The sequence below is a fragment of the Scyliorhinus torazame genome, chromosome 5 (assembly GCF_047496885.1).
Source record: "Scyliorhinus torazame isolate Kashiwa2021f chromosome 5, sScyTor2.1, whole genome shotgun sequence".
Taxonomy (NCBI): domain Eukaryota; kingdom Metazoa; phylum Chordata; class Chondrichthyes; order Carcharhiniformes; family Scyliorhinidae; genus Scyliorhinus; species Scyliorhinus torazame.
Window position 1 is genome coordinate 92,279,722 of NC_092711.1, and position 20,045 is coordinate 92,299,766.

Consider the following 20,045-nt stretch of genomic DNA (forward strand, 5'->3'; position numbering starts at 1 on the left):
ACTTTTCCCCCAAATTATACTTTGCCAAATATCTCCCACTGACGAAAGTATGATCTTTCTACAGGCTGTGTAACTGGGTGAAGCTCTTTTCACAGTCAGTTCACTGGAACACTCTTACTTGGGTGTGTGTGTATCGGCACTTTTCCAGTCACAATAATATTTGAAATCTTTTCCCATGGGCAGAATAGACTTAACATTACTCCTTCCACATTCAACGTCTGTAACATTCTGATCCTAATGAATCGAATAACTGTTAGCCATAAAGGCGGCACGGTAGCACAGTGGGTAACACTGTTGCTTCACCGTGCCAGGGTCCCGTGTTTGATTCCCACTTGGGTCACCGTCTGTGTGGAGTCTGCATGTTCTCCCTGTGTCTGCATAGGTTTCCTCCGGGCGCTCCGGTTTCCTCCCACAAGTCCCAAAATACGTGCTTGTTAGGTTAATTGACATTCTGAATTCTCCCTCTGTGTACCCGGAAAGGCACCGGGTGAGTGTGGTGACGAGGAGCTTTTCACAGTAACTTCATTGCAGTGTTAATGTAAGCCTACTTGTGGCACTAATAAAGATTATTAACTCATTGACCCATCTCCACCATTCCTTTCCTCCACTCCCAGTTTTCTCCCATCCTCTACTCTGGTTTGGATCAATTCTAACCTCTGTACAGAGTGAAGTTAACAACTCAATCATTTTCTCCCCTAGTCACTGAAGCCCCACCCACTTCCTGTTCCCTCACCATGATGGCCGTACATGAGCTCTGCTACTCCTCAGGGAGTCACCATGATGTGGAGATGCCGGTGTTGGACTGGGGTGAGCACAGTAAGAAGTCTCACAACACCAGGTTAAAGTATAACAGGTTTGTTTCGAATCACTAGCTTTTGGAGCACTGCTCCTTCCTCAGGTGAACGAAGAGGTAGGTTCCAGAAACATATATAGAGACAAAGTCAAAGATGCAGGACGATACTTTGAATACTTTGTCTATATATATGTTTCTGGAACCTACCTCTTCGTTCACCTGAGGAAGGTGCAGTGCTCCGAAAGTTAGTGATTCGAAACAAACCTGTTGGGCTTTAACCTGGTGTTGTAAGACTTCTTACTGTACTTCCTGAATCAAGATGGCAGTCATTAGCCTGTGACTGTTCCCAGGAAAAAGCCCAAGACCAGCCGATTTGGGACCAGCAGGTTTTTATTCTCACCTTGTGGCCATCAGCAGGTTTTATTTGGAGACCCAATTCCCTGCGGATCTGTCACCCTCACAATGTGTGATTGACGGCAGCTCCCGTCCAATAGGAAGAGGGGGCGGGTCTGGAGCACCGACCGGGAGCGGCTGGTCCTCCAACCAATCGGAGTGAATGAGGGGCGGGGCCCACTGTGATTGAAGCATGCGCAGTTTGGGTAATGGCGTCGGGGAGCGGCTTATTCAGCTCCGAAATTGGTAAGTACGGAGGGAGCGAGGAATCGCGTGAATCTACGGAAACGCTGCGTGAATCTGTTGTGTAAGCCACAAATCTCCGAAAAGAGCTTACTGGACCACCCAGTTTGCAGCGAGCGGGGCTGCAGGCCCAGGTTATCGGCCTCCATCTTTAATAGATGTCATGTGCATCAGGGCGCATGCGTGATCGCCATCTTTGTAGCGGGCAAATGTCCAGTGACTGGGTGGAGCATTTTCATAAAAATAAACCAAAGCAGAAGAAAAATCGTACAACATTGTAGATAACCAATACCAACTCCCCTCTGCTCCCCACTAGGAGGAGCTTGTTACCCATTGATCAGACTGGAGACAACTTGTCCATCAAACTGCATTAGCCTTTGAATCCCAATGTCTTACCGATGCAGCGCAGTGGCAGAGAAGAAAAAAACGGGGTGGCACAGTGGATGTCACTACTGCTCACAGTGCTAGAACCCGGGTTCAAATCCGACCTTGGGTGACTGCGTGGAGTTTGCACGTTCTCCCCATGTCTGCGTGGGTTTCCTCAGAGTGCTCTGATTTCCTCCCACAGTCCCTTTCACTTTCTCTCTACTCCAATAGAGGTGAACCAGTTGGGTTTCTATGCCAATCCAGCAGTTCTCATGGTTACATTTTCCTGTTTCCCACAAATTACCAGATTGATTCAGATCAATTTCACAACCTGCCTTTGTGTTTTTGTGGGTTCTCTCTCACTCCCTTTTTTCTGTTTTAAATCCATTTCACAGGGTATTACAAGAGGAGGCTTTGCAATTGGGGAACTGACATCGAACATGATATCAGAATCTGATGGAGCCAGCCAATTTATTGTAACCTGAACATCATTGGATTTTGAACATGAATGGAAAAAGCACCGATCACAGTGGGGGGAAATTGTACCATGTGTCCTGTGTGTGGACAAGATTTCAGCCAATCATCTGGATTTTCGGAACATAATTGCAGTCGTGACGGAGATGCCATGGAAATGTGGGGACTGTGAGAAGGGATTCAATTACCCATGCCAGTTGGAAACTCATCAACGCAGTCACACTGGGGAGAGGTTATTCACTGCTCCCAGTGTGGGAAAGGATTTGCTCACATATTCACTCTGCTGAGACACCAGCAAATTCACACTCAGGTGAGGCCATACACGTGCTCTGTGTGTGGGTTGGGATTCAATTGGTGAACTAACCTAGCATTACATCAGTGGGTTCACACTGGGGAGAAGCCGTTCTCCTGCTCCCAGTGTGGGAAGAGATTTGCTCACTCATATACCCTGCGGACACACGAGAAGAGTTCACACTGGGGAGAGGCCATTCATCTGCTCCCAGTGTGGGAAGGGATTCACTCACTCAGCCAATCTGCTGAGACACCAGCGAGTTCACACTGGGGAGAGGCCATTCACCTGCTCCCAGTGTGGGAAGGGTTTCATAGAATTTACAGTGCAGAAGGAGGCCATTCGGCCCAGCGAGTGTGCACCGGCTCTTGGAAAGAGCACCCGACTCAAGGTCAACACCTCCACCCTATCCCCATAACCCAGTAACCCCACCCAACACTAAGGGCAATTTTGGACACTAAGGGCAATTTATCATGGCCAATCCACCTAACCTGCACATCTTTGGACTGTGGGAGAAAACCGGAGCACCCAGAGGAAACCCACGCACACACGGGGAGGATGTGCAGACTCCGCATAGACAGTGACCCAAGCCGGAATTGAACCTGGGACCCTGGAGCTGTGAAGCAATTGTGCTATCCACAATGCTACCGTGCTGCTCAATCATCCCACCTACTTGATTGTTTCACACAATCATCCCACCTACTTGCACATCGATACATTCACACTGGGGAGAGGCCATTCACCTACTCCATGTGTGGGAAGGATTCAGTCAGTCCTCCAACCTGCTGAAACACCAATAAATTCACAAGTAACTGTTGTAATTGGATTATGCTGTTAATCATATTCAGGATTGAACCATGTTCATTTGAGTCTGTTTCTGCTGAATTGAAAAATAACTCCAGCTCAGTTATAGGTGTTAATGTAGTTGGTCTTGGAAAGAGAGGATTTGCAGTTAGGAAACACAAACTAAACATCGCATCAGCATCTAACACTCACCAAATCTATCGTAAACTGAATATCATCGGATTTTGAACTTGGAAGGAAAAAGCACCGTTCACAGTGGGGAGAAACCGTACACGTGTTGTGTGTGTGGACGAAGCTTCAGTCGGTCATCTGGCCTTTCGAAACATAAATGCAGTCACACTAGGGAGAACCCATGGGAATGTGGGGACTGTGGGAAGGCATTTGATTAGCCATTCCAGCCGGTAGTTCATCAGTGCACTCATGCTGGGAGATGCTTTTCACGTGCTCTGAGTATGGAAAGGGATTCACACACTCATACCACTTGTAAACACACCAACATGTTCACATGGGGGAGAGGCTGTTCATCTTCTCCCTATGTAGGATGGGATTTGCTCATTCCTCCAATCTGCTGAGACACCACTGAGTTCACACTGGGGGAGACCATTTAAATGCCCAGACTGTGAAGAGTGTTTTTAAGATTCTGGGGAACTGATGTCCCATTAACATATTCACACTGAAGAGAGAGACCATTCAGATGCTCTCACTGTATCACAGAATTTACAGTTCAGAAGTAAGCCATTTGGCCCATCGAGTCGGCACCCGACTTAAGCCTATACCTCCACCCTAATCCCGTAAACCAGTAACCCCACCTAAACCTTTTAGACAGTAAGGGCAATTCAAAATGGCCAATCCACCTAACCTGCACATCTTTGGACTATGGGAGGAAACCAGAGCACCCGGAGGAAACACACGCAAATACAGGGAGAATGTGCCGACTCCGTACAGACAGTGACCCAAGCCGAAAATCGAACCTGGGACCCTGGAGCTGTGAAGCAACAGTGCTGACCACTGTGCTACCGTGCCGCCCAATCGGCAGCTTACCACTCAAAGAACAGGGTTCAGACAATCGTCTCACCTCACTGTACAGCAGCGTCTTCACACAGGGGAGAGGCCATTCACCTGCTCCCAGTATGGGAGGGGATTCACTCAGATTCCAACCTACTGATGCACCAGCAAGTTCACAAGTAACTTCACTGATTGGATTGTTTTGGGCATCACAGCCTGGACTGAACCATAGGCATTGGGGTCTGTTTCTCCCACAAGTCCTGAAGGACGTGCTTGTTACACGAATTGGACATTCTGAATTCTCGCTCAGTGTAGCTGAACAGGCACCGGAATGTGGCGACTAGGAGATTTTCACAGTAACTTCATTGCAGTGTTAATATAAGCCTACTTGTGACAAGAACAAAGATTATTATTATTATGATGATGATGTTCTTAAACTCCAACCCTATTGTAAGAAATTTAATTCTGAATAAAATTCAAGTCAAATCAGTTTGTGTTAATCATAGTTAATCAATGGGCGGCTCATTAGCACAGAGTTAGCACTGTGGCTTCACAGCGCCAGGGATTCGGGTTTAATTCCTGGCTTGGGTCACTGTGCGGAGTCTGCATGATCTCTCCGTACCTTTGTGGGTTTGCTCCAGGTGCTCCAGTTTCCTCCCACAAGTCCCGAAAGACGTGCTTGTTAGGTGAATTGGACATTCTGAATTCTCCCTCTGTATACCCGAACAGGCGCCGGAGTGCGGCGACTAGGTGCTTTTCACAGTAACTTCATTGCAGTGTTAATGTAAGCCTATTTGTGACAATAATAAAGATTATCATTATTATGACTGTGGAATTAATTGGAGGAATCTTCCAAACAGCCAGCACTGGTACAATGGGCCAAATAGTTTTCATCTGTGCTGTATCGTTCCATAGAATAATTAATATTCAATGGGAACAGCAGTAAGCCATTCAGCCTTTCAAGCATGCTCCTCCATTTACTAAAAAAATGTCTGATCCAACACTAAGTCCACTTTCCTGCCTTCTCTCCATAACCCTGATTTCCATAAATTATTAAAAACCTATTGATCTCAGCCCTGAAAATGTTCAAGGACGCGGCCTCCAAAGCTTCCTGGCAGCACGGTAGCACAAGTGTTTAGCACTGTGGCTTCACAGCGCCATGGTCCCAGGTTCGATTCCCTGCTGGGTCACTGTCTGTGCGGAGTCTGCACGTTCTCCCGTGCCTGCGTGGGTTTCCTCCGGGTGCTCTGTTTTCCTCCCACAGTCCAAAGACGTGCAGGTTAGGTGGATTGGCCATGATAAATTGCCCTTTGTGACCAAAAAAGGTTAGGAGTTATTGGGTTACGGGGATGGGTGGAAGTGAGGGCTTAAGTGGGTCAGTGCAGACTCAATGGGCTGAATGGCCTCCTTCTGCACTGTATGTTCTCTGTTCTCTCACATAATTCTTTGGGAGACAAAATTCTTCCTCAAATCCTCTTATTCTGCAACTATGTCCTCTGGTCCTACATTCTACCATCAGTGGAAACATCCATCCAATATTTACCCTGTCTAACCCTCTAAAAATCTTATATGTTTCAATCATATCACCTCTCGTACTTATGCACTCCTAGGAGTACAGACCCAACTTGTTTAATCTTTCCTCATGGAAATTCCTCCATGTCCGGGATCATTGCAGTGAATCTCCTCTGTACTGCCTCCAATTATATTATATCTTTCCTTAAATGAGGGGACCAAATCTCTCTTGACATAAGCACCAGCATCACATTTGCCTTCCCTATTAGCTTCTGCTCCTGTCTGCTAGCTTTCTGAGCTTCATGAGCAAGAACCCCAAGTCCCTTTGGGCTACAGCTTTCTGCAGTCTCACCATTTAAACAAGAACCCGCCTTCTCATTCATTCTTCCAAAATGAACAATCTCACATTTTCCCTCATTGAATTGCAGTTCAGCATCAGTAAATAGAGAAGGAGAGGAACCAGTGACTGTGGGATTGACGCACAGACTTAGCACCCTGAGAGGAGTCAGGGAAAAGTTGGAAAAATGTCAAAAAACTAATCATGTACTGACAGGAAAATAAAGGTTTTTTAGTAATGGCATACAACAGCGTAGATATTCACAAGAATGTATGTGTTGTATTTATTAATTTCTTTGAATTGCGTAACAAAATTGGTTTCCTTCTGTTTGGATGCTTCAATGGCGTTGCTGTTACCCAGCATTCCCTGCGGGTGTGAATGTGCCCTATTCACACTGCGGGAGGTCAGTGCGCAGGCGCAGTGCTGAACTCCGCGGAACATGCGCAGTGTCACCTTGCCCAGAGGCGGGTGAGTACGGGAGAGGTTTTTTTATAAATGTTTTTATTGAAGCTTTTTCCAACCAACGTTTTTACATAACAAAAATAAACGAGAATTATTAAACAAACAAGGTGGGTGTTGTCTTTATACAAAGCAAAATTCACATTATATCCACAATTCCCCCCCACCTGAGTCCCCCTGCCTCCCCCCCCCCCCCCCCCCCCGGATGCAGCTGCTGCTGACACTGCTCCCCTAGAAAGTCAAGGAAAGGTTGCCACCGCCGAGAGAACCCCATCAAAGACCCTCTCAAGGCGAACTTTATTCGCTCCAGGCTGAGGAACCCCGCCATATTGCTAACCCTGGTCTCCACACTCGGGGGTTTTTAGTGCCTGCACATAGCAAGATCCATCTCCGGGCTACCAGGGAGGCAAAGGCTAATACCTCAGCCTCTTTCGCCTCCTGCACTCCCGGATCCTCTGACACCCCAAATATCGCTATTGTTGGGCTCACCTTCACCCGAGTGTCCTAGATCCTGGATATCGCCCTCGCAAAGCCCTGCCAGAATTCTTTAAGCGCCGGGCATGCCCAAAACATATGGGCATGGTTCGCCGGACTCCCTGCACATCTTGCGCTCCTGTCCTCCACCCCAAAGAACTTACTCATTCTCGCCATCGTCATGTGAGCCCGATACACCACCTTAAAATGAATTAAGCTGAGCCTGGCACATAATGAGGAGGAATTTACCCTGCCCAGGGCATCAGCCCACAGGCCCTCATCCAGATCCATTCCCAGCTCCTCCTCCCACTTGCCCTTCAACTCCTCCACTGAGGCATCCTCAGCCTCCTGCAGCTCCTGATATATGTCCGACACCTTCCCCTCCCCTACCCAGATGCCAGACACAACCCTGTCCTGTATCCTACGCGGGGGCAGCAGCGGAAATGTCTCCACCTGCTTTTTAAGAAAGTCCCGAACCTGGAGGTACCTGAACGCATTCCCCGGGGGCAGGCCGAACCTCTCCTCCAGCGCCTGCACACTGGGGAAAGTCCCGCCTATAAACATGTCCCCCATTCTCCTAATGCCTGCCCTATACCAGTCTTGGAACCCCCCATCTATCCTACCCGGAGCAAATCTGTGGTTATTCCGTATCAGGCTCCACACTGAGGCCCCCTCCTCCTGCCTGTGCCTCCTTCACTGTCCCCAAATCCTCAGTGCCGCCGTCACTACCGGACTTGTGGTGTATCACGCCGGTGAGAACGGCAGCGGCACCATGACTAGTGCCCCTCGGCTGGTGCCTCTGCATGACGCCGTCTCCAGCTGCCCCCTCCTCCATCATCAACTTTCTAATCATGGCCACATTGGCCGCCCAATAATCGCTGTAGAAGTTCGGCTGAGCCAGTCCTCCCCCTCCCCCTCCCCACGAATGCCCTTTTAACTCGCAGGGTTTTATTCGCCCACACAAATCCCATAACAATCCTATTCATCTGCTTAAAAAAGGACTTGGGGATGAAACTGGGGAGGCATTGAAAAACGAACAGGAACCTGGGGAGACCCATCATCTTGCGGGAGAGGTTTTTGTTAATGGGAGAGAGTGGGCGGGGCGGAGGGAGGAATGGAGCCGGGAGGTGAGGGTGGGTAGGGAGCGGAGGCTTCAGAAACACCTGGTGTAGGCCCCAAGACCAAATATGACCCCGCAAGTCCGGAGTTTGTAGATCGGAGGGTTTTTCCTGAGAATAGGCCCAGATTTGAAGACCATCTTGTTTCAGCAGGAGCAGTGCGCACGCGGGACTATTTGTTTTACGTAATGGAGTGGGCGGGGCTTCAGGGTCCCAGTGACCAGAAAAGTTTTGACTCGTTGATCTAAATCTGCTAATGGATGAGAAATGCCTCAATGAGTAAATAACGGCTGATTATAGAAGGGTAACTGAGGTGGCGGAATGGATGTGGAGGCTCCATAAACACCCTGTGGAGATGGCAGAATAAGAATCTAATGTTTAATCCAGGCGGGGCAACATCCGGGAGGCTGCACATGACATCAGGGGGGAGTGGGAGGAGGAGAAAATGTTGTGAATTTCTCTTCTAGACTGACAGGAATGGATTCTGGAAACTCTTTTTACTGGAGGTTAGAAGGGGAGGATTTACACACAGCAAACTCAAATCAAGAGAAATGTTTTTCTCTTCTGAATTTTTAATCCTGGACTGACAGTGATGACTTTTTACAGGACATTAGGAAAGCAGAATTTTAAGGTGAATAACTCACCCAAGATTCACTTCAAAACCTGAGAGAAACTCAGTTTATTAGTACCTGAATGTAAGTGTTTCTGTTTTATTTGGGTTCAAGATTTAAACATCTGTGTAGCTGGAAATAGGGTGGAGCAAGATTTGCAAACAAGGATGTAGCTTAACCGGGACCCAATGTAGATCAGTGAGCACAGGGGTGATGAGTGAGTGAGTGGGATTCAGTTCAGGGGGCATGGCAGCAGAAATTTGTATGAACTCAAGTTTGGCAGGTTCCCTACCCTGAACAACATAATTGAACCAGTTTGTTTTTTACAACATTCAGCAGTTTTTATGGTCACTTTTTCCTTGTGCCGGTCCCACACATCACCAGATTCAGTTGGCTCAGTTTCACAACCTGCCTTTGTCTCTTTGTAGGTTTGCACTTACACCTTTTTCTGGTTTTAATCAATTTCACAGAGTATGAGAAAGGGACAAATTTGCAGTTGGGAAACTCGAACTAGGTATCATATCAGGATCTGATTGAGTCGCCCAATTTATCGTAACCTGAATATCTTTGGATTTTGAATATGGAAGGAGAAAGCACCATTCGCAGTTGGGAGAAACTAAACACATGCTCTGCGTGTGGACGAGACTTCAGCCAATCATCTGACCTCTTGAACCACAAGTGCAGACACAACGGGGAGAAAGCATGGACATGTGGGGACTGTGGGAAGGGATTCAATTATCCAGTTGAGCTGGAAACTCATTGGCGCAGTCACACTGGGGAGAGACCGTTCACCTGCTCCACGTGTGGGAAGGGATTCAGTCTGTCTTGCAACCTGTTGGCTCACCAGCGTGTTCACTCTGAAGAGAGACCTTTTAAATACCCAGACTGTGGGAATTGCTATAAAAGTTCTGGCAAACTGTTGCGCCACCAACATATTCACAGTAATGAGAGACCTCAGGTGCTCTGACTGTGGGACTGGGTTCAGGCAATTATCTGATCTCACTGTACACCAGCGAATTCACACTGGAGAGAAGCCGTTTACCTGCAAAAAGTGTGAGAAGGGATTCAGTTGGTCGTCACGCCTGCTGACACACCAGCAAGTTCACACTGGAGAGAGACCATTCTCCTGCACTGTTTGTGGGAAGGGATTCACTAATTCTTCCGCCCTGCTGAAACACCAGCAAGTTCACACTGGGGAAAGACCGTTCACCTGTTCTGTGTGTGGGAAGGGATTCACTGGGTCAACCGACCTGCTGGAACACCAGCGTATTCACAGCGGGGAGAGACCATTTGGCTGCTCCACGTGTGGGAAGAGATTCACTCAGTCATCAACCCTGCTGCCACACCAGCGAGTTCACACTGGGGAGAAGCCATTCATCTGTTCCATGTGTCAGAAGGGATTTGCTCACTCATCCACCCTGCTGAGACACCAGCGAGCTCACAAGTAACTACTTTGATAGAACTTTGCTGTTTATCCATTTGGGTGTGTTTCTAAAGAAAAGCAGGTCCAGCCCCGTTATAGGATTAATATTCCGGATTAAAGTCAAATCAGTTAGATGTTTTTAATATCTCCAACACAAGTTAGTTCCTTTTGAAGGGATCTCCCTCTCTTCTGTATCCCCTATCCTCACCTCCAAAAAGAGGAGCTTGAAGTTCTTTGAGGATATAATAAGCAGGGTGGATAAAGGGAACCAGTAGATGTGGTTTGCCCAAGACTGTAAGAAACGACAGAGAGTTGTGAACACCGCCCAATCCATCACGCGAACCCGCCTTCCATCTATTGACTCTATCTACACCTCCTGCTGCATTGAGAAAGCAGACAGCATAATCAAAGACCCCTCCCATCTGTGTTTTTCTTTCGTCCATCGGGCAGGAGACACAAAAGTCTGAGAAAAAGCACTAACAGGTTCAAAAACAGCTTCTTCCCCGCTGTTACGACTATTGAATGACCCTCTTATGGACTGAACTGATCTCTTCACAAATCTTCTCATCCGATGCCTGTGCCTATATATTTACATTGTGTATTTATGCATGTCCTATGTTTTTTCATGCATGGAACGATCTGTCTGGATTGAAGGCAGAACAATACGTTTTACTGTACCTCAGTACACGTGACAATAAAACAAGTTCAATTTAGATTTCCAGAGGCATTCAGTAATAATAATGATCACCTTTTATTGTCACAAGTATGAAGTTACTGTGAAAAGCCCCTGATCGCAACATTCCGGCGCCTGTTCGGGTAAGCTGGTATGGGAATTGAACCCGTAAGGTACTACATACAAGGTTATTGCACACGATAAGGACTTATAGTGTTGGGGATGATTTTTTAGCATGGATAGAGGCTTGTATAACTAACAGAAAAGAGTGAGTTGGGATAAATGGGTCATTTTCAAATTGGCACATTAACTAATGGACTGCCCCTGGGATCAGTGTTGGGGCCACAACTATTTAGATCAATATAAATGACTTAGAACCATAGAATTCCTACAGTGTAGAAGGAGGCAATTCAGCCCATCGAGTCTGCACCTAGCAGCAGAGGGCAGTAGAGCGGAGCTACTGATTGGCCGTTGCAGGGGAAATTTGCATACGTCCGTGTGCTCACCCTAACTTGGAGGTGGTTTGTGGAGGAGCTCTTGTCAAGTGACACTTAAACCCAAAACATTTCTTCAGTGTTTCCCTCCGTACCCCCTCCTCTAACCAAAAATAACCACCCGCTGTAAGGATCAAGAGGAAGACTCGAGGGCAGGTAGAAGTGGAAAGTTGAACCGTGACATCACAGCCTGCAGGTAAGGGATTGGCTGGTGACTGGTAAGTAGTTTTTATTTATTTTCCCTCATGTGTTATCGTGCGGGGTGCAGAGGTTGCTGAGTGAGTGCTTGCTGAGAAGGGGAGTGAATAACAGGTAAGCTCTTTCTTTCTTTCTTTTTATCTAGAGGGGATGACAGGGAAGGTAGTGCAATGTTCCTCCTGTTTGAGGTGAGGGACGCCATTAGTGTCCCTGCTGATTTCATCTGTGGGAAGTGCACCCATCTCCAGCTCCTCAGAAACTGCGTTAGGGAACTGGAGTTGGATGAACTTCGGATCATTCGGGAGGCAGAGGTGGTCATAGATAGAAGCTTCAGGGATGTAGTTACTCCGAAGAATAAAGATAGATGGGTGATGGTGAGAGGGGCTGGGAGGAAGCAGTCAATACAGGGATCCCCTGTGGCCGTTCCCCTTAGTAACAAGTATACCACTTTGGATACTGTTGGGGGGGGGGGGGGGGACTTACCAGGGTTAAGCCATGGGGTACAGGTCTCTCACACAGAGTCTGTCCCTGTTGCTCAGAAGGGAAGAGGGGAGAGGAGTAGAGCATTAGTCATTGGCGACTCCATAGTTAGGGGGATAGATAGGAGATTCTGTGGGAACGAGAGAGACTCATGGTTGGTGTGTTGCCTCCCAGGTGCCAGGGTGCGTGATGTCTCGGATCGTGTTTTCGGGATCCTTAAGGGGGAAGGGGAGCAGCCCCAAGTCATGGTCCACATAGGTACCAACGACATAGGTAGGAAAAGGGATAGGGATGTAAGGCAGGAATTCAGACAGCTAGGGTGGAAACTTAGATCTAGGACAAACAGAGTTATTATCTCTGGGTTGTTACCCGTGCCACGTGATAGCGAGACGAGGAATAGGGAGAGAGAGGAGTTCAACACGTGGCTACAGGGATGGTGCAGGAGGGAGGGGTTTCAGATTTCTGGATAATTGGGGCTCATTCTGGGGTCAGTGAGACCTCTACAAACGGGATGGTCTGCACCTGGACCAGATGTGTACCAATATCCTGGGGGGGAAATTTGCTAATGCTCTTCGGGAGGGTTTAAACTAGTTCAGCAGGGGCTTGGGAACCTGAATTGTAGCTCCAGTATACAGGAGGTTGAGAGTAGTGAGGTCATGAGTAGGGTTTCAAAGTTGCAGGAGTGTACCGGCAGGCAGGAAGGTGGTTTAAAGTGTGTCTTCTTCAATGCCAGGAGCATCCGGAATAAGGTGGGTGAACTTGCGGCATGGGTTGGTACCTGGGACTTCGATGTTGTGGCCATTTCGGAGACATGGATAGAGCAGGGACAGGAATGGTTGTTGCAGGTGCCGAGGTTTAGATATTTCAGTAAGCTCAGGGAAGGTGGTAAATGAGGGGGAGGGATGGCATTGTTAGTCAAGGGCAGTATGGTGGCAGAAAGGACGTTTGATGAGGACTAGTCTACTGAGGTAGTATGGGCTGAGGTTAGAAACAGGAAAGGAGAGGTCACCCTGTTAGGGGTTTTCTATAGGCCTCCGAAAAGTTCCAGAGATGTAGAGGAAAGGATTGCAAAGATGATTCTGGACAGGAGCGAAAGCAACAGGGTAGTTGTTATGGGGGACTTTAACTTTCCAAATATTGACTGGAAACTCTATAGTTCGAGTACTTTAGATGGGTCTGTTTTTGTCCAATGTTTGCAGGAGGGTTTCCTGACACAGTATGTAGATAGGCCAATGAGAGGCAAGGCTATATTGGATTTGGTACTGGGTAATAAACCAGGACAGGTGTTAGATTTGGAAGTAGGTGAGCACTTTGGTGATAGTGACCACAATTCGATTAAGTTTACTTTCGTGATGGAAAGGGATAGGTATATACCACAGGGCAAGAGTTATATCTGGGGAAAGGCAATTATGATGCGATGAGGCAAGACTTAGGATACATCGGATGGAGATGAAAACTGCAGGGGATGGGCTCAATGGAAATGTGGAGCTTGTTGAAGGAACAGCTACTGCGTGTCCTTGATAAGTATGTACCTGTCAGGCAGGGAGGAAGTGGTCGAGTGAGGGAACCGTGGTTTACTAAAGCAGTCGAAACACTTGTCAAGAGGAAGTAGACTTATGTAAAGATGAGACATGAAGGTTCAGTTAGGGTGCTCGAGAGTTACAAGTTAGCTAGGAAGGACCTAAAGAGAGAGCTAAGAAGAGCCAGGAGGGGACATGAGAAGTCTTTGGCAGGTAGGATCAAGGATAACCCTAAAGCTTTCTATAGATATGTCAGGAATAAAAGAATGACTAGGGTAAGAGTAGGGCCAGTCAAGGACAGTAGTGGGAAGTTGTGCTTGGAGTCCGAGGAGATAGGAGAGGTGCTAAATGAATATTTTTCGTCAGTATTCACACAGGAAAAAGACAATGTTGTCGAGGAGAATACTGAGATTCAGGCTACTAGACTAGAAGGGCTTGAGGTTCATAAGGAGGAGGTGTTAGCAATTCTGGAAAGTGTGAAAATAGATAAGTCACCTGGGCCAGATGGGATTTATCCTAGGATTCTCTGGGAAGCTAGGGAGGAGATTGCTGAGCCTTTGGCCTTGATCATTAAGTCATCTTTGTCTGCAGGATTAGTGCCAGAAGACTGGAGGATAGAAAATGTTGTCCCCTTGTTCAAGAAGGGGAGTAGACATAACCCCGGTAACTATAGACCAGTGAGCCTTACTTCTGTTGTGGGCAAAATCTTGGAAAGGTTTATAAGAGATAGGATGTATAATCACCTGGAAAGGAATAATATGATTAGAGATAGTCAACACGGTTTTGTGAAGGGTAGGTCGTGCCTCACAAACCTTATAGAGTTCTTTGAGAAGGTGACCAAACAGGTGGATGAGGGTAAAGCAGTTGATGTGGTGTATATGGATTTCGGTGGGCCCCGATCGCGGGCCAGGCCACCGTGGGGGCACCTCCCGGGGCCAGATCCCCCCTGCCCCCCCACGAACCCCGGAGGGCGCCCACGCCGCCAGGTCCTGCCGGTAAGGACCTACTCCAATTTACGCCGGCGGGACTGGCAAAAAACGGGCGGGACTTCGGCCCATTGTGGGCCGGAGAATTATGGCAGCCCCAGGGCCCATTGAGTCGCGCCGGTCCCCGCTATTCTCCGAGGCGGGCGGCGCGATTCACGCCGGGCTGAATTTTGGGGTGCCGAATAATTTGGAGGGCGGTGGGGGTTGGATTCACGGCGACCCCCGGCGATTCTCCGACCCGGAGGGGGGGGTCGGAGAATCCCGCCCCTAATTTATAGATTCCAATTTAAAAGATTTAATATGTACACAGTCTTTGGTATTTGAGCTATCTCATCTACTAAAAGTAAACTAAAAAAATACTCAACACAAATGAAATTTAAAAATCGCTTATTATCACAAGTAGGCTTCAATGAAGTTACTGTGAAAAGCCCCTAGTCGCCACATTCCGGCGCCTGTTTGGGGAGGCTGGTACGGGAATTGAACCGTGCTGCTGGCCTGCCTTGGTCTGCTTTCAAAGCCAGCGATTTAGCCCTGTGCTAAACAGCCCCTTGTACAGACGAGAATGTGATTGCGTGACTACATCACTTAATAAAGGAGTCAGTGAAAGTGGAAAAGGAGACCATGGAAACCAAAAATTAACTCCTGAAAATCAGAGAGCATCTCTCGAGAAAATCTCAAGAAGAGCCATTGAAAAAATATATTTTGAGCCCTGGAGTCGGATCTTTCAGATGCTGAATTGTAGATTTTACACCAAAGATTTATTTAAAATAGAAGCAAAAGTTCAGAAATTTATTCTAAACAGGTTTCTGCTGAGAGTTCTTGAATGAAGGGGAAAGATCACAGATGGTGCTTTTAAAAATAGCCACTGGTAGCCCCCACAATAAATGACATTTTCAGCAGATTAAGTTCCAGCGGTTATAGGGGTTAACATCAGCAAGTACAAAATATTGTCAGATGATCAATACTAAACAACAGCAACAACAGCAGAATCCAACCCCTGCAGTCATTTATGAACTTGCTGATGCCTCTGGAGACATCGTGACTGAGTGAATCCCTTCCCACACACACACAGCAGTTGAATGGTCTCTTAGTGTGAGTGCGTTGGTGTGTCAGCAAGTTGAAAGACTTCACGAATCCATTCCCACACACTGAGCAGGTAAACGGTTTCTCCCCAGTGTGAGTGCGCTGTTAAGCAGTGAGGTTGGACGACCGATTGAATCCCTTCCCACACACGGAGCATGTGAATGGTCTCTCCGCAGTGTGAGTGTGTTGGTGAGCAGTGAGGTTGGATGACTGCCTGAAACTCTTTCCACAGGAGGTGCAGCCGAATGGTTTCTCTTCAGTGTGAATTTGCTGGTGTCTCAGAAGGGTGGGTAAAACTGTGAATCCCTTCCCACACACAAAGCAAGTAAACGGTCTTTCCCCAGTATGGAGCCGCTGGTGTACAAGGAGGGAGGATGCCTGTCTGAAACTCTTTCCACAGGAAGTGCAGCTGAATGGTTTCTCCTTAATGTGAACTCGCTGGTGTGACAGCAAGTGGGATGATCCGGTGAATCCCTTCCCACACACAGAGCAGGTGAATGGCCGCTCACCTCTATGAACACGCTGGTGTGACAGCAGGTGGAATGACTGAGTGAATCCCTTCCCACAGTCGGAGCAGGCGAACGGCCTCTCCCCAGTGTTAGTGCGTTGATGTACAGTGAGTGCTGAAGAATGCCTGAACCTCTTTCCACAGGAGGTGCAGATGAATAGCTTTTCCTCAGTGTGAATCCGCTGGTGAGACCAAAGGCCAGATGACTGAATGAATCCCTCCCCACACACAGAGCAGGTGAATGGCCTCTCCCCAGTGTGACTGCGCCAATGGTTTTCCAGCAGGGAAGGGTAACTGAATCCCTCACATTTCCACGGTCTCTCCATGGTGCCAGTGTCCTTGTGTCTCTCCAAGTTGGATGATCGCTTGAAGTCTTCTCCACATACAGGACACATGTATGGTTTCTCCCCAATGTGAATGGTCGTGATGTTTCTTCAGGCTGTGTAACTGGTTAAAGCTCTTTCCTCAGTCAGTTCACTGGAACACTCTCACTCAGGTGTGTTTGTCTCAATATCTTTCCAGTCACACTGATGTTTAAAAGTGTTTCTCACAGACAGAAGAGACAATCGTTTCTCCTTCAACATTCAAAGTCTGAGGATTTTCAGGTCCTGATGAATTGAGTGACTGTCAGATGATGTTTAGTTTCAGTCTCACATCTGTAAATCCTCCTTTCTAATATCCTGTAAAAGGAATTTACAAACGTCATCACTGTCAGTGGAGCATATAAATTCTGAACAGACAATTCTAGTTTCTCTGGAACATTTTTTCCTCTCTTGTTCCCCCAAAGCTGTAAATCCCCCTCCCACACACTCTCCCTGGGCTGAAATCCAAACCCATCTCCCCATCTGCACCATTTCTTTCCTCCACTCCCAGTTTTCTCCCTCCCTCTCCTCTGCCTGGGTTCAATTCTCCAGCTCCTGTCTGCAGACTGACAATAAAATCAATTATTTTCTTTGTCAATTATTCTTTTTGTCTACTATGTATGGACTGTGTACGTTCCCTTGGCCACAGAAAAATACTTTTCACTGTTCTTCGGTCCATGTGACAATAAATCAACCAATCAGCCGTGTGAATCATCAACAAGATGCACTGCAGTAACTCACCAAGGTTCCTTAGACAGCACCTTCCAAACCCACAACCACTACCATCTAGAAGGACATGAGCAACAGACACCGGGAACCCCATCACCTGGAGGTTCACCAAGTCATTCAGCACCCTGACATTAAAATATATCACCGCTCCTTCACTGTCGCTGGGGCAACATCCTGGAACTACGTCCCTGACAGCACAGTGGGTGTACCTACACCTCAAGGACAGCAGTGTTTCAAGAAGGCAACTCACCATCACCTTCTGATGGGAAACTCGGAATGGGTAATAAATGCTGGCCTAGCCAGCGACGCCCACATCCCGCCAAAAATTGAATAAAAAAATATATATCTGCTGCTCCTGTCCTAGATGGTAGTGGCTGCATGCCTGAGTGTGTGGGTGTGTCAGTCAATGTGTGCGGGGAGTGTCTGGTGTGTTCTTGATGTAAGGGTATCTGCTGATTAGATGGGAGTGGTTGTTGGTTTGGAAGGTGCTGTTCCCTGTTTCTGTAGTGTAGTGATTATCATGTTTGCTTAAAGGCCCTCGGTTTAAAACTGCACAGAAACATTATCAAACCCCATTCATTTGTGTGTGTGGAAAAGTTACGCGATTGACATTTTCAGTATTCATTTACACCCATCCTGAATTGCCCTTGAATTGGGTTGCTGAGTTGATCTGCCGTGTGGAACCCCGATCCCCAGGGCTTCAGCCTGGTTCTCTGCTTTACTAGTCTAGATGTGGAGATGCCGGCATTGGACTGGGGTGAGCACAGTAAGAAGTATTACAACACCAAGTTAAAGTCCAACAGGTTTGTGTCGAATCACATGCTTTCGGAGCGCAGCTCCATCCTCAGGTGAATGAAGAGGTGGGTTCCACAACCACATGTATAGACAAATTCAATGATGCAAGATGATACTTTGAATGCAAATCTTTGCAGGTAATTAAATCTTTACAGGTCCAGACGGTGCAACTGGAGAGAGGGATAATCACAGATTAAAGAGATGTGAATTGTCTCAAGCGAGAACAGTTGGTAGGATTTCGCAAGCCCAGGCCAGATTGTAGGGGGTGAATGTAATACAACATGAATCCAAGGTCTCGGTTGAGGCTGTACCCATGCGTGCGGAACTTGGCTATCAGTTTCTGCTTGGCGATACTGCATTGCTGCACGTCCTGAAGGCTGCCTACCTGAGCCCACACCTCCACCCTATCCCCATAACCCAGTCACCCCACCTAACCTTTTTGGACACTAAGGCAATTTAGCATGGCCAATCCACCGAACCTGCACATCTTTGGACTCATGTCTGTGCTATCACTAAGACTGCCCGTTTCCACCTACATTACATTATCCGGCCTCTCTCTTGTGTCTGTGTGCCTGGGCTGAAACCTCGGTCATGCCTTTGTCACCTCCCGATTCGACAATTCCATTACACACCTGGCTCCCCCACATTCTACCTCTATAAACTTAAATCCATCCAAATATCTGCTACCCATGTCTTAATTCACAGCAAGTTCCTTTCCCCTATGATCCCTGTGCTCCGAGACTTGCATTCGCTCCCAGTCAATTCTCACCCTTGTTTTCAAATCCCTCCATGGCCTCATCTCTCCCTGTGTCTGTCATCTCCTCCAGCCCCACAACCCCCTGCGATATCTGTACAGCTCTGATCCTGGACTCTTGCACCCCCCCGATTATAATTACTCCGCCATGGTTTTAAGTTCCCTCGGCCCCAAGCACTGAATTCTCTCCCTAAACCTCCCTGTCTCCACCTCACTTACCTTCTTTAAGACTCTCTTTAAAACTCACCTCTTTGACCTCCTTTTGTTTCTGGGCGCCTCACTTTGTTTTATAATGTTCCTGTGAAGTTGACTGGGATGATTTATGATGTAAAAGGTGTTATATAAATAGAAGTTGTTGTTGTTGACTGTAACCCTGACCTCCTGTTTTACAATATCCCATTGGTTTCACAACAAACTCTATCTCTGATGTTTTGCCCCCTGCGGGTTTGCAGCCTCTATAAAGACGGCGGCCGTTAACTCAGGCCTGTCACCGGGAGCAGGCCGCAGCTGCCGCGCCGCTCGATGCAAACCCGGCCCGGAAACCTTATTGGGGTTTGGAGCCTCCACCGGAGATCGGCGAAACCTCCCGTCCGAGTGCAGCATCGGCACTGCGCATGCTCCAGCTCACAAGGCCCAGGGAGTGATTGACGGCAGCTCTGGGCCAGTAGGAAGAGAGAGGTGGGCCTGGAGGACCGAGTGGTTGCAGTGGGTCCTCCAACCAATTGGAGTGAATGAAGGGCGGGGCTGAGCCGGGTCTCCGACGTGAGGTGGAGCATGCGCAGTACCGATGACAACTCAGGATTCAGGCGGGAGGTTGGAAATCCTGAGCCGGTCAAATTCGATCAGGTGAGTCATGAGGGAGGGATGGAGCCGGCGGATGGGTCTGGAGGCTTCATAAACACTCCGTGCAGTCCGAAGCCCCGAATACGAAGGTCGATACAGCAGTTCATCCAACGAAAGCTGCTCGGGCTTTTCCCCGAGACAGGCCCGAGTGGCCGGGCGCATGCGGACGGAGCGAGAGCCCTGGCGTTGCCCCCTCTTCCTATTGGTCCGAACCCGCTGTCAATCAGTCCCCGGGCATTGTGAGCTGGAGCAAACCCTTCACCATCATTGTCAGCTCCCTGGTCTGCAGCTGCGGAGCTTCTCCCTCCCGGGAACAGGC

General features: G+C 48.0%; 1 protein-coding gene and 2 long non-coding RNA genes across 7 annotated transcripts in view; 2 read left to right on the forward strand and 1 right to left on the reverse strand.

Annotated features, from left to right (window-relative positions):
- The first annotated feature begins 1,358 nt into the window (after positions 1–1,358).
- Positions 1,359–4,856, forward strand: LOC140421506 (uncharacterized). The gene is made up of 2 exons (XR_011946862.1): positions 1,359–1,432; positions 2,191–4,856. It is a non-coding gene; the product is annotated as an uncharacterized lncRNA (long non-coding RNA).
- A 10,518-nt stretch (positions 4,857–15,374) lies between these two features.
- LOC140421505 (uncharacterized) lies at positions 15,375–19,905 on the reverse strand. Its single transcript, XR_011946861.1, has 2 exons — positions 19,131–19,905; positions 15,375–16,923 (listed from the first exon to the last, which is right to left on the reverse strand). It is a non-coding gene; the product is annotated as an uncharacterized lncRNA (long non-coding RNA).
- The window catches only part of LOC140421495 (uncharacterized), a 395,230-nt gene continuing 394,805 nt past the window's right edge, over positions 19,621–20,045 (forward strand). For 2 of the 5 annotated variants that reach the window (XM_072506260.1, XM_072506261.1), the window contains exon 1: positions 19,636–19,729. Coding sequence is in view for 1 of the 5 variants with exons in the window: in XM_072506264.1 (XP_072362365.1) it covers positions 19,658–19,729 (72 nt within the window). In the remaining 4 variants the exon portion in view is untranslated. Of the gene's footprint in view, positions 19,730–20,045 lie in introns of all 5 variants that reach the window. The other 3 variants (XM_072506264.1, XM_072506263.1, XM_072506262.1) reach the window with 3 other exon arrangements.